The sequence below is a fragment of the Mustelus asterias genome, chromosome 13, assembly GCF_964213995.1.
Source record: "Mustelus asterias chromosome 13, sMusAst1.hap1.1, whole genome shotgun sequence".
In the NCBI taxonomy this organism is placed as follows: domain Eukaryota; kingdom Metazoa; phylum Chordata; class Chondrichthyes; order Carcharhiniformes; family Triakidae; genus Mustelus; species Mustelus asterias.
Window position 1 is genome coordinate 3382528 of NC_135813.1, and position 14030 is coordinate 3396557.

The 14030-nt window shown below is 52.6% G+C and overlaps 1 protein-coding gene across 3 annotated transcripts in view; it reads right to left on the reverse strand.

Annotated features, from left to right (window-relative positions):
* Positions 1-4451: 4451 nt before the first annotated feature.
* gfi1b (growth factor independent 1B transcription repressor) overlaps positions 4452-14030 on the reverse strand; it is a 29200-nt gene continuing 19621 nt past the window's right edge. The window contains exons 3-6 of one of the 3 annotated variants that reach the window (XM_078226183.1): positions 11129-11364; positions 8933-9070; positions 7041-7206; positions 4452-4994 (exon numbers count right to left, since the gene is read on the reverse strand). In XM_078226183.1, coding sequence (XP_078082309.1) covers positions 4813-4994; positions 7041-7206; positions 8933-9070; positions 11129-11364 — 722 coding nt within the window. In that variant the 3' untranslated portion in view covers positions 4452-4812. Of the gene's footprint in view, positions 4995-6424; positions 6891-6980; positions 7207-8932; positions 9071-11128; positions 11365-14030 lie in introns of those variants that run through there. The other 2 variants (XM_078226181.1, XM_078226182.1) reach the window with 2 other exon arrangements.

A 14030-nucleotide genomic window follows, 5' to 3' on the forward strand; every position in this document is an offset into this window, starting at 1 on the left:
CGTTACGGGAATAGGGTTTGGGTGGGATTGTGGTTGGTGCAGACTTGATGGGCCAAATGGCCTCCTTCTGCACTGTAGGGATTCTATAATTCTTCTGTAATCCAGAGCCTTATCCAACAGTTACTTCCCAAACAAGAACAGAAAATGCTGGAAAATCTCAGCAGGTCTGACAGCCTCTGTGGAGAGAGAATAGAGCCAACGTTTCGAATGACAAAGGATCATCTAGACTCATAGAATTTCATAGAATTTCATAGAATCCCTACAGTACAGAAAGAGGCCATTCGGCCCATTGAGTCTGCACCGACCATAATCCCACCCAGGCCCTACCCCCATATTCCTTCATATTTTACCCACTAATCCCTCTAACCTACGCATCTCAGGACACTAAGGGGCAATTTTTTAGCATGGCCAATCAACCTAACCCGCACATCTTTGGACTGTGGGAGGAAACCGGAGTACCCGGAGGAAACCCACGCAGACACGAGGAGAATGTGCAAACTCCACACAGACAGTGACCCAAGCCAGGAATTGAACCCAGGTCCCTGGAGCTGTGAAGCAACAGTGCTAACCACTGTGCTACCGTGCCGCCCCGAAACGTTGGCTCTATTCTCTCTCCACAGAGGCTGGCAGACCTGCTGAGATTTTCCAGCATTTTCTGCTTTGGTTTCAGATTCCAGCACCAACAGGATTTTGCTTTTATCTCAGTGACTTTTCACAATCTGCCAGTTAAAGATTCTGTTTTCATTAACAATGGAAGAAGTGACTGAGCTATTTGCATAGACAGTGTCAGACCTCCCAGAACCTGTTCCCTTCTCAGCTCCAATACTGATTCAACTCTCTGTTTAATGACCTGATTTGCCTCTCGAGTTGAGGCTCAAAGCCGGGTCTGTTCTGAAATCTAGACTCCTTCTTAAACAAACACCTCCCTCAGTGTCAGGGCACATTTGCTTGGCAAATCAGGAACCTGCTCAGCTTCTCCCGATACCTCCCCTCCCCAAGCAGCCGATTGGAGGAGGAAGGGTGGTGAGGGAGCGGGGGGGGTAGGGCTGGGGGCGCTCATGGGCTGCGGAGGGTAAAGGTCGCAGTCAAATCTGCCTGTCGCTGTGAGCAAAATCCCAGCACACGTCTCTCCCAGTGGCTTATAGAGACAAGGCAGCAACACGGAGATTTAACTCCTTCCATGCCAGCTTCGTGTTTAGGGGGAGTTAGTGGAAGCAGATACGATAGTGGCTTTTAAGGGGCGTCTTGACAAATACATGAATAGGATAGGAATAGAGGGATATGGTCCCCGGAAGGGTAGGGGGCTTTAGTTAAGTCGGGCAGCATGGTCGGTGCAGGCTTGGAGGGCCGAAGGGCCTGATCCTGTGCTGTAATTTTCTTTGCTTATCGTTCAATACTCTGTGTTGACTCTGTCCATGGAGAGCACATCTGTACCAGCGCACATCTGTACCAGCGCACATCTGTACCAGCGCACATCTGTACCAGCGCACATCTGTACCAGCGCACATCTGTACCAGCGCACATCTGTACCAGCGCACATCTGTATCCACACGCATACCTGTAATATTGTACCTTCCTGTACTCCCGCAAGCTCCTGTATCACTGAAGACCTTCAATCTCTGGAGCTGATGTGCACTCATGCACATTCTAGCAGGAGCAGGAACCCTGGTTTTTCCCTCTGCCGAGTTCAGTGAGTGAGATCACTCAAATCACTGGCTGAGATCCCCACTCATACTCGACACACCTGGTAACGACCTGCATTTCTATAGCGACACCTGGCCACCCCAAAGCACTTTGCAGCCAATGAAGCACTTCTTGAAGTGCAGTCACTGCTGTAAAGTAGGAAACGAGGCAGCCAATGTTGCGCACAGCAAGATCCCACCAGCAGCAATGTGAAAATAATCTGTTTTTGTGATGCTGAGTGAGGGTTAAACATTGTTCAGGACTCCAGGGAGAACTCCCTGCCCTTTGATAGCCCCACGGGAACCTTTCATCTCCACCCGAGCAGGCAGGAGGGGTCTTGCTTTAACTCCTCATTCGATAGGTGGATCTCTGACAATGCAGCACTCCCTCAGCACTGAACTGCACCTTCAGCCGCGACTGCTGTGCTCAAGCCCGAGTGTGAAACTCGAACTCCGAACCTTCTGACTTGGAGGTAAGAGTGCTCCCTCTGAGCCACACCTGACACCTGCCCCTTCCATCCAGCCAGTTATTCCTGCACCCGTCTGCAACTGACCGTGGATACTTACAGAAAACTGAGAGGCCTGGATAGAGTGGACATGGAGAGGATATTTCCACTAGGGAAAGGGACTAGAACTCGAGGGCACAACCTCAGGGTGAAGGGACGCTCCTTTAAAACTGAGATGAGGAGGAATATCTTCAGCCAGAGCGTGGTGAATCTGTGGAATTCATTGCCACAGAAGGCTGTGGAGGCCGGGTCATTGAGTGTCTTTAGACAGAGAGAGATAAGTTCTTGATCAATAAGGGGATCAAGGGTTATGGGGAGAAGGAAGGTCGGGCAACACGGGTGGCACAGTGGGTTAGCACTGCTGCCTCACAGCACCAGGGACCCGAGTTCAATTCCAGCCTTGGGTCATTGTCTGTGTGGGTTTCCTCCGGGTGCTCCAGTTTCCTCACACAGTCCGAAAGACGTGCTGGTTAGGTGGATTAGCCATGCTAAATTGCCCCTTAGTGTCAGGGGGACTAGCTAGGGTAACTGCATGGGGCTGTGAGGATAGATCCTGGGTGGGATTGTGGTCAGTGCAAACTCGATGGGCCAAATGGCCTCCTTCTGCACTGTAGGGATTCTATGATTCTATGAATGGGGATGAGAATGATCTCAGCCATGATCGAATAGTGGAGCAGACACGATGGGCTGAATGGCCTAATTCTGCTGCTATATTTTATGGTCTTGTGGATATAAGTTGTTGTTGTTGCCTCACAGCTCCAGAGACCCGGGTTCAATTCCAGAGGTTACACTTCAATAGCGCCAGGGATAGATCAGAATAATGAACGTCTGAAGAGTAAAAATGAGGGAAGAACTTGAACACTAATTCAAAAAGATTTTATTCTCAATAAACTCCTGGTGGATCATCAATGGAAACAGGAAAAGAAATAAAGAATCCTTACCACATCGCACGAGGGATTGTCACCTCTGATTGTACATTTTGCTGGAAGTTTCATCATCTCCGACCAACCCCCCACCCCCTGCAGCCCCCCCGCCCCCCCACCCCCCCACCCCCCCACCCCCCCACCCCCCACAGCCCCCCCCCCCCCCCCCCCACCGCCCCCCACCCCTCCTTCCCCCCACCTCACTGCCCCGCCCCCCGACCCTCCAAACACTCCTGTCATTGGCTGCCCGAAATATCCACCTTCACAAAGACAGAAAAATGCTGGAAAATGTCTGCAGGTCCGACAGCAACTGCAGAGAGAATAGAGCCAGTGTTTCTCTCCACAGGTGCTGTCGGACCTGCTGAGATTTTCCAGCATTTTCTGTCTTTGTTTCAGATTCCAGCATCTGCAGTAATTTACCTTTATGTCCATCTTCCAACCTTCCCACAGCCAATCAGAACGAGAATTGACTTTTCATGAGCCTCATTGGATGATCCTTGACTTTTTTTTAATTAATTCGTGGGACACGGGCGTCACTGGTTGGCCCATCTTATAATTGTCCATCCTTAATTTCCCTTAAACTGAGTGGCTAGGCCATTTCAGAGGGCAGTTGAGAGTCAACCACATTGCTGTGGGTCTGGAGTCACATGTAGGCCAGACCGGGTAAGGACGGCAGATTTCCTTCCCTAAAGGGACATTAGTGAACCAGATGGGTTTTCCCGACAATCGTTTCATGGTCATCAGTAGATTCTTAATTCCAGATTTATTTTATTGAATTCAAATTCCACCATCTGCCGTGGCGGGATTCGAACCCGAGTCCCCAGAACATTCCCCTGGGTCTCAGGATTAATAGCCTAGCGATAATACCACTAGGCCATTGTCTCCCCTTATCCATCAAGCACCTTTACTTCCCATGTCCAATATCATTACAACTCATAAACAGAACTTTGCAAAGACAGTTTTCTGAAAATGCGAGATTTTTTCGAATGTCCCCAATGAGGATGGAGGGGTGGGGAGGGAGGTGGAGGGTGGGGTGGGAGGGGGGGAGGTGGGGGATGGGGAGGGAGGTGGGAGGGAGGTGGGGGTGGGAGGGAGGTGGGGGTGGGGGGGAGGTAGGGGTGAGGGGTAGGCGGGGAGTGGGGAGGGAGGGGGGGAGGTGGGGTATGGGGAGGGAGGTGGGAGGGAGGTGGGAGTGGGGGGGAGGTAGGGGTGAGGGGTAGGAGGGGGGTCTGGAGGGAGGTGGGGGGTGGGGGGGGAGGTGGGGGGAAGTGGGGGGTGGGGAGGGAGGTGGGAGTGGGTGGGGGGTGGGGAGGGAGGGGGGAGGTGGGGGATGGGGAGGGAGGTGGGAGGGAGGTGGGGGTGGGGGGGGAGGTGGGGGTGAGGGTGTAGGAGGGGGGTGCGAAGGGAGGTGGGGGTGGGGGGGAGGTAGGGGTGAGGGGTAGGAGGGGGGTGCGGAGGGAGGTGGGGGTGGGAGGGAGGTGGGGGTGGGAGGGAGGTGGGGGTGAGGGGGGGGATGTGAGAGCAAAGAGGGACCAGATGTTCTTTCCTGGGCATTGTCCAGTTTCTCTCGGTTTAATGCCCGGGGGTTGCCCAGGCGATGCCCTCTGCCCAGCTGTTAGGCGTCGGTGTGGAAGGGCGGGTGCTGTCGGTCACTGTGGAACGGTCAGTGGTGGCTGCCCACTGTTGGATGGCGGCCGGAACCTAACACTTCAGACCGTGCTGCGTCTCCCGGTGACGCCGCAGATCCACCTTTCGCTGGAAGCCTTTGGCGCACAGCTCGCAGCCGAAAGGTTTGAAGCCGGAATGTTTGCGGCTGTGAGTGATGAGGTTGGAGCTCTGGCTGAACGATTTGCCACACACCTGGCACTTGTGAGGCTTCTCGCCTGGAAATAAAACAGGACCAAAAAGACACGTTAACAAAGAGCTCGCGCTTCCTTCCTGCCTTCTCTCACCTCAGGACACCCCACAGCGCTACAGCCAAGGAAATCGGTCTTTGAAGTGTAGCCACTGTTGTAATGTGGCTGGGTGGCACAGTGGTTAGCGCTGCTGCCTCACAGCGCCAGGGACCGGGTTCGATTTCCAGCTTGGGTCACTGTCTGTGTGGAGTTTGCACGTTCTCCCCGTGTCTGTGTGGGTTTCCTCCGGGTGCTCCGGTTTCCTTCCGCAATCGGAATGTTAAAAATAAAAGCCAAAATAAATTGCCCCTTAGTGTCACAGGGAAAATACGTGGGGTTATGGGGATGGGACCTGGGTGGGATTGTGGTCGTTGCAGATTCGATGGGCTGAATGGCCTCCTTCTGCACTGTAGGATTCTATGAGCCCTCAGACTAGCATGATGCTGCCACCACGGTGGGGAGTGAAGTGTGTGATCGGGCCTCAGTAATGTTTCCAATCACAGGAGGGAGCGTATCGCAAGGGCTTTTGAACTACGAGTGTCATCAAAATTTAATGTCACATTTGTAACTGAGCATTCTCACCCTGGCGTTCGAAGCTCTGGGCACTGTCAGAGGGTCAGTACTGAGGGAGTGCCGCACTGTCAGAGGGTCAGTACTGAGGGAGTGCCGCACTGTCAGAGGGTCAGTGCTGAGGGAGTGCCGCACTGTCAGAGGGTCAGTACTGAGAGAGTGCCGTACTGTCAGAGGGTCAGTACTGAGGGAGCGCCGCACTGTCAGAGGGTCAGTACTGAGGGAGTGCCGCACTGTCAGAGGGTCAGTACTGAGGGAGTGCCGCACTGTCAGAGGGTCAGTACTGAGGGAGTGCCGCACTGTCAGAGGGTCAGTGCTGAGGGAGTGCCGCACTGTCAGAGGGTCAGTGCTGAGGGAGTGCCACACTGACTGAGGGTCAGTACTGAGGGAGTGCCACACTGTCAGAGGGTCAGTACTGAGGGAGTGCTGCACTGTCAGAGGGTCAGTACTGAGAGAGTGCCGCACTGTCAGAGGGTCAGTACTGAAAGAGTGCCGCACTGTCAGAGGGTCAGTGCTGAGGGAGTGCCACACTGTCAGAGGGTCAGTACTGAGGGAGTGCTGCACTGTCAGAGGGTCAGTGCTGAGGGAGTGCCGCACTGTCAGAGGGTCAGTACTGAGGGAGTGCCGCACTGACAGAGGGTCAGTGCTGAGGGAGTGCCGCACTGTCAGAGGGTCAGTACTGAGGGAGTGCTGCACTGTCAGAGGGTCAATACTGAGGGAGTGCCGCACTGTCAGAGGGTCAGTACTGAGGGAGTGCCACACTGTCAGAGGGTCAGTACTGAGGGAGTGCCAAACTGTCAGAGGGTCAGTACTGAGGGAGTGCCGCACTGTCAGAGGGTCAGTACTGAGGGAGTGCCGCACTGTCAGAGGGTCAGTACTGAGGGAGTGCCGCACTGTCAGAGGGTCAGTACTGAGGGAGCGCCGCACTGTCAGAGGGTCAGTACTGAGGGAGTGCCGCACTGTCAGAGGCTCAGTGCTGAGGGAGTGCTGCACTGTTGGAGTAGCTGTGTCTCAGATCAGGGCTGAAACTTTCCATCCTCATTGGCTGCCGGGGTTTTATCTGGAACACCAAATTTTCCGTTCTCACTCGCAATGGGTCCTGCCACAGAGGAGAGCGGAGAACTCTGCCCAAAACGTTAAACCATGTCTGCTCTCTCAGGAGGCCACTGTTTTGAGGAAAGTGCAGTGGTTCCCCGCAGTGTCACAGCCAATAGTTTATCCTCACCCAATATTGTCAAAACAGATCATCTGGTCATTATCACATTGTTTAAATTATGTGTGTACCTGTGTGTATGTAAGTATATTCCTATGTACCTGTGTGAATGTAGGTATATTCCCATGTACCTGTGTGAATGTAGGTATATTCCCATGTACCTGTGTGAATGTAGGTATATTCCCATGTACCTGTGTGAATGTAGGTATATTCCCATGTACCTGTGTGAATGTAGGTATATTCCTGTGTACCTGTGTGAATGTAGGTATGCTTCTTCATGTCTGATTTCTGGTGGAAGCGTTTCCCACAGTACTGGCAGGGGTAAGGTCGGGTGTCTGAGTGAATCAGTAGGTGAGTAGACAATGTGGACGATCTCTTGAAGCTTTTCCCACACATTTTACATTCGAAGATTCTTTCCTGCAAAAGAAAATAATTCGAGTGAGTTCGAGCCTTAAAAATCAAACATGTCCATGAGGTTTAATACGCAGCATCAAGAGGTACTGTCACAATTCCAAATCCTCTCCCTCCTCACCCGAGGGTGCTGACTCTACCTGGGGCACAGGGTCCCCCTCCTCTCCTGAAGGTGCTGACTCTCACTGGGGTACAGGGTCCCCTCCTCTCCTGAAGGTGCTGACTCTCACTGGGGTACAGGGTCCCCCCTCCTCTCCTGAAGGTGCTGACTCTCACTGGGGTACAGGGTCCCCCTCCTCTCCTGAAGGTGCTGACTATCACTGGGGTACAGTGTCCCCCTCCTCTCCTGAAGGTGCTGACTCTCACTGGGGTACAGGGTCCCCTCCTCTCCCGAGGGTGCTGACTCTCACTGGGGTACAGGTTCCTCTCCTCTCCTGAAGGTGCTGACTCTCACTGGGGTACAGGGTCCCCCTCCTCTCCCGAGGGTGCTGACTCTCACTGGGGTACAGGGTCCCCTCCTCTCCTGAAGGTGCTGACTCTCACTGGGGCACAGGGTCCCCCTCCTCTCCTGAAGGTGCTGACTCTCACTGGGGCACAGGGTCCCCCTCCTCTCCTGAGGGTGCTGACTCTCACTGGGGTACAGGGTCCCCCCTCCTCTCCCGAGGGTGCTGACTCTCACTGGAGTACAGGGTCCCCCTCCTCTCCTGAAGGTGCTGACTCTCACTGGGGTACAGGGTCCCCCCTCCTCTCCTGAAGGTGCTGACTCTCACTGGGGTACAGGGTCCCCCTCCTCTCCCGAGGGTGCTGACTCTCACTGGGGTACAGGGTCCCCCCTCCTCTCCCGAGGGTGCTGACTCTCACTGGGGTACAGGGTCCCCCTCCTCTCCTGAAGGTGCTGACTCTCACTGGGGTACAGGGTCCCCCCTCCTCTCCTGAAGGTGCTGACTCTCACTGGGGTACAGGGTCCCCCCTCCTCTCCTGAAGGTGCTGACTCTCACTGGGGTACAGGGTCCCCCTCCTCTCCCGAGGGTGCTGACTCTCACTGGGGTACAGGGTCCCCCCTCCTCTCCTGAAGGTGCTGACTCTCACTGGGGTACAGGGTCCCCCCTCCTCTCCTGAAGGTGCTGACTCTCACTGGGGTACAGGGTCCCCCCTCCTCTCCTGAGGGTGCTGACTCTCACTGGGGTACAGGGTCCCCCTCCTCTCCTGAAGGTGCTGACTCTCACTGGGGTACAGGGTCCCCCCTCCTCTCCTGAAGGTGCTGACTCTCACTGGGGTACAGTGTCCCCCTCCTCTCCTGAGGGTGCTGACTCTCACTGGGGTACAGGGTCCCCCCTCCTCTCCTGAAGGTGCTGACTCTCACTGGGGTACAGGGTCCCCCCTCCTCTCCCGAGGGTGCTGACTCTCACTGGGGTACAGGGTCCCCCCTCCTCTCCTGAAGGCGCTGACTCTCACTGGGGTACAGGGTCCCCTCCTCTCCTGAAGGTGCTGACTCTCACTGGGGTACAGGGTCCCCCTCCTCTCCTGAGGGTGCTGACTCTCACTGGGGTACAGGGTCCCCCCTCCTCTCCCGAGGGTGCTGACTCTCACTGGGGTACAGGGTCCCCCCTCCTCTCCCGAGGGTGCTGACTCTCACTGGGGTACAGGGTCCCACCTTTTGGTGGGTTTGTGGAGCTTGTTATTTTAAACACAGGACGGGGTGATGTTATAGCTAAAGCCCGGCCTCAGTTACCTGTGAGTGAATGTTCATGTGTTGCTCCAAGCTGACTGCATGGCCAAACGTTTTCCCACAAAGGTCACAGGCGAAAGGTCGCATCCCACTGTGTGACCTCCTGACATGGACCTCCAGGCCGTGAGCTGTGGAGAAAACCTGTTGGGAGAAGTTGCTCTGTTAAACATGAAGATCTCCAGAGGCCTTTCCTGGTGAATCGAGGATCGCGGACTGTACTCCCACGTCACATTCAGTGGCAGAGAGCACCCATTCTCCCATTCTCATTCCCATTTCCATTCATTCCCAGTGGGACCTGGTGTAAATATGGAGTTGCGTATCCCATATGAGATAAGGTGCCGCCTCACAGTGCCAGCAGACCTGGGTTAGAAACATAGAAAATAGGAGCAGGAGGAGGCCATTTGGCCCTTCGAATCTGCTCCACCATTCATTATGATCATGGCTGATCGTCCAACTCAATAGCCTGATTCTGCCTCCCGCCACCACCTCCCGCCCCCGCCCCCCCCCCCCCCTCCACCCCGCCATCCTTTGATCTCCTTCACCTCAAGAGCTATATCTAACTGCTTCTTAAAAACATTCAATGTTTTGGCCTAAACTACTTTCTGTGGGAGTGAATTCCACACATTCACCACCCTCTGGGTGAAGAAATTTGTCCTCACCTCTGTCTCAAACTGTCTACCCTCTAGCTTCAGACTGTGACCCCTGATTCTGAACAGCCCCATCATTGGAAACATCCTTGTTGCATTGACCCTGTCTCGTCTTGTTAGAATTTTATTGGTTTCTATGAGATCCCCCCTCATTTTTCTGAACTCTTTCGGAGAGTCGATGCAGACTAGATGGGCTGAATGGCCTCCTTCTGCATTGTAGGGATTCTATGATTGAGGCGTACCTGCCCGCTGATAGGCCCAACTGGTGCTGGCAGCCAAACCAAGGAAATGCCAGGAAGCCCCAGAGATGAGGTAAGATTTTTATTTTCTTCAAACAAAATTCCCAGGCACCTTATAAAGAGACATTTGCATTTCTATAGCCTCTTTCAGAACTCCCCAAAACATTTACAACCAATTAAACACTTCTGTAGTGAAGTCACTGTTGGAAATACCAAGTTGCGCAAAGCGAGATCCCACAAACATAATGACCAGAACTTCAGAGGAGATTCACTAGGTTGATTCCAGCGTTGAGAGGGTTGGCTTATGAGGAGAGATTGAGTAGACTGGGGCTATACTCATTGGAATTCAGAAGAATGAGGGGGGATCTTATAGAAACATATAAGATTATGAAGGGAAAAGATAAGATAGAAGCAGGGAGGTTGTTTCCACTGGCGGGTGAAACTAGAACTAGGGGGCATGGCCTCAAAATAAGGGGAAGCAGATTTAGGACTGAGTTGAGGAGGAACTTCTTCACACGAAGGGTTGTGAATCTGTGGAATTCCCTGCCCAGTGAAGCAGTTGAGGCTACCTCATTGAATGTTTTTAAGGCCATGATCTTATTGAGTGGCGGAGCAAGCTTGAGAGGCCAGATGGCCGACTCCTGCTCCTAGTTCTCATGTTCTTATTGTGATTTTAATATTGGCCAGTACGCTGGAGTGAACTCCCCCTCCTCTTTAAAATAGAGTTGAGGGGGCTTTTACACCCACCCCTAACAATGGGTGGCACAGTGGTTAGCACTGCAGCCTCACAGCGCCAGTGGTTCGATTCCCGGCTTGGGTCAATGTCTGTGCGGAGAATGCACCTTCTCCCTGTGTCTGCGTGGGTTTCCTCCGGGTGCTCCAGTTTCCTCCCACATTCCAAAGGTGTGTGGGTTAGGTTGGGTGGCCATGCTAAATTGCCCGTTAGTGTCAGGGGGACTAGTAGGTAAAATACTTGGGGTTACAGCGACAGGACCTGGGTGGGATTGTTGTCGGTGCAGGCTCGATGGGCCGAATAGCCTCCTCCTGCACTGTGGGGATTCTATGATTCTGCAATCAGATTGGGCATCAGTTTTACATTGCATTTGAAAGATGGCTCCTCCAACACTGCAGCACACCCTCAGTCGCCTAGTTTACACGTTAATTCTGTGGAGTGGGATTTGAACCTACAGCCTACTGACTGGGAGGTAAGGACGTCACCCACTGAACCAGTAATGGGCGGGGATTGTAACCTGTACAAACCAGGTGGGCTGAGCGGGGCTGAGGGGGGCGTCTCCCCTCTCAGTTGCAGTTACCTTGTTACACTTGATGCAGTTGTAAGCGGGGGATTGTGAGTTGTAATGGGTGCTGTAATCGATGGGCTGATCAACTTCCACTGGACTAGAAATCGGAGAGCCGTACAAATCCGGCGCGCCGATCAGATGGCAGAAATCATACACATTCTGGAAGGTGTCCCAGGGAAAGCCGGGAGTGCAGCTGGAGGATAGCAACGCCTTACTGCTGGGGTATCTCTGGGGCAGGGAGCCCGACACTGCAACAGAAAGAAGCTAAAGTAAATGATGAGGTACAGTCAATCCTATTGGCCCATTGGCATTCCAAAACCTGACACAACCCAGGGCTGCCAATCCTGATTGGACGTTCCTGGACAGTTCATCACATGACCCCCAACCACACCCGTCGTCCCTCCCCCATCCCCGTCCCGTCCCCCACGCACTTCACTCTCCCGCCATTGGTCATCTTAGACGCCCATCTCCTAATATACCACCCGCCCACAGTCAAGTGGAAAGGAAACCAGGTGTTTGTTACATGATTTGATGACAAAAAGACTTGGGGAGGTGATTCTCCCAATCCGCTGCAATGCACAGTGTCAGAGATTCATTCTGGAAATCACGCTAAAAAATCCGCAGGGATTTACTCCCTTTTTCCCACAAATTGGGGATTTAGAATTTTTTTGGGAGAATCTCGGCCTTGCATTTCTACCTTCCAAGACCTCAGGATGTCCGGAAGCGCTTTACAGCCGATGATGTACTTTGTGAAGGGTCGTCACTGTTGTAATGTGAGAAACGCAGCGGCCAATTTCTGCACAATAAGACCCCAAAAACAGCAACATAATCACTCTGTTTCTTGTGATGTTGATTGAGCAATTAATATTTTGATTTGATTTATTACTGTCACATGTATCGGGATACAGTGAAAAGTATTGTTTCTTGCGCACTATACAGAAAAAGCATACTGTTCATAGAGTACATAGGGGAGAAGGAAAGGAGAGAGGGCAGAATGTAGTGTCACAGTCCTAGCTCGGGTGTAGAGAAAGATCAGCTTAGTGCAAGGTAGGTCCATTCAAAAGTCTGATAGCAGCAGGGAACAAGCTGTTCTTGAGATGGTTGGTACGTGACCTCAGATTTTTGTACTGACACATGGGGAAAACTCCCCAACTCTTCTTCAACCTAGTGCCGTGGGATCTTTTATGTTCACCTGAGAGGGCAGCCAGGGTCTCAGGTTAATACCTCTTCTGGAACAAAGAACAAAGAACAAAGAACAATACAGCACAGGAACAGGCCCTTCGGCCCTCCAAGCCCGCGCCGCTCCCCGGTCCAGGATTGAATCCTGAATCCAGGATCCCCGCCCAATTTTCCAGCCTATCTACATACCAATATCCTATCCACCGAGCTGTCCCTCACAGCTACGATGCTTTGTTCATTACAACCTATTAACTTACCCCCACCCCCCCATTCCAGACCATGTGATCTCCAGGGAGAGGCGAAAACCCAGAGTGAAAAACCCCAGGGCCAATATGGGGAAAAAAAAATCTGGGAAATTCCTCTCCGACCCCCTGAGGCGATCAAAACGAGTCCAGGAGATCACAATGGCCCCGATCGGAAAATGCTTCCCAACCCGAGTCATTTCCACTTCCACGAACACCATATGAATCCCCTGCCCCCGAGACAGGTTCCCAAGTGGACCTTCAGCTGTGTGGCACTCCCTCGCTGCTGCACTGGAGCTCCAGCCTTGCTCAAATCCTGGAGTGGGACCTGAACCCAGAGGCTGATATACCCAGGATGAGAATGTTACCGACAGGACTGGTTCAGCTCTGAAAGGGAATTCCAGAGCCTGGGGCCCAGGCAGCTGAAGGCGTGGCCACCGGTGGTGGAGCAATGGAAATTGGAAATGCACAAGAGGCCAGAGTTAGAGGAGCACCGAGACCTCGAAGGGTCATAGAGTCATAGAGGTTTATAGCATGGAAACAGGCCCTTCGGCCCAACTTGTCCATGCCGCCCTTATTTTTAAAGCATTAAGCTAATCCCAATTGCCCGCATTTGGCCCATATCCCTCTATATCCATCTTACCCATGTAAATGTCTAAATGCTTTTTAAAAGACAACATTATACCCGCCTCTACTACTACCTCTGGCAGCTCGTTCCAGACACTCACCACCCTCTGTGTGAAAAAATTGCCCCTCTGGACACTTTTGTATCTCTCCCCTCTCACCTTAAACCTATGCCCTCTAGTTTTAGACTCCCCTACCTTTGGGAAAAGATATTGACTATCTAGCTGATCTGTGCCCCTCATTATTTTATAGGTCTCTATAAGATCACCCCTCAGCCTTCTACACTCCAGAGAAAAAAGTCCCAGTCTATCCAGCCTCTCCTTATAACTCAAACATCAAGTCCCGGTAGCATCCTAGTAAATCTTTTCTGCACTCTTTCTCATTTAATAATATCCTTTCTTTCGGAGGGGCTGTGGGTTAGAGGAGGTTACCGAATTAGGGACGGGGTGGGGTCATGGAGGGGTGAGGAAAACAAGCTTTAGAAATTTTAAAATCGAGGCATTGCTCACCCAGGAACCTATCTAGGTCAGTGAGCACAGAGGCAGGGCAGGTGGCACGGTTGAGTTTGGATGGGTCACTGTTATGCCTGGCACATGCTTACGGGATCTTGGACGCTTCCCACTTAAAGCAAAATCGGACCCTGAAATCGGGCAGCTGGTGGGCACACAGGTTTTGTGCGGAAACTCTTACTCCCAGGATGTCAAGCAGAATTCCATTTCTCTCAGATCTGAGACGGAGGGATAATCAGTCTCAGTAAATCAGTACAACAAGTAACTCCCGTTCTTATTGCCACAGATAACACAATCCATTCAGTTGGGTTAGTGACATAACTATAGTTAAGAAACATAACTATAGTTAAGAAATCCCAC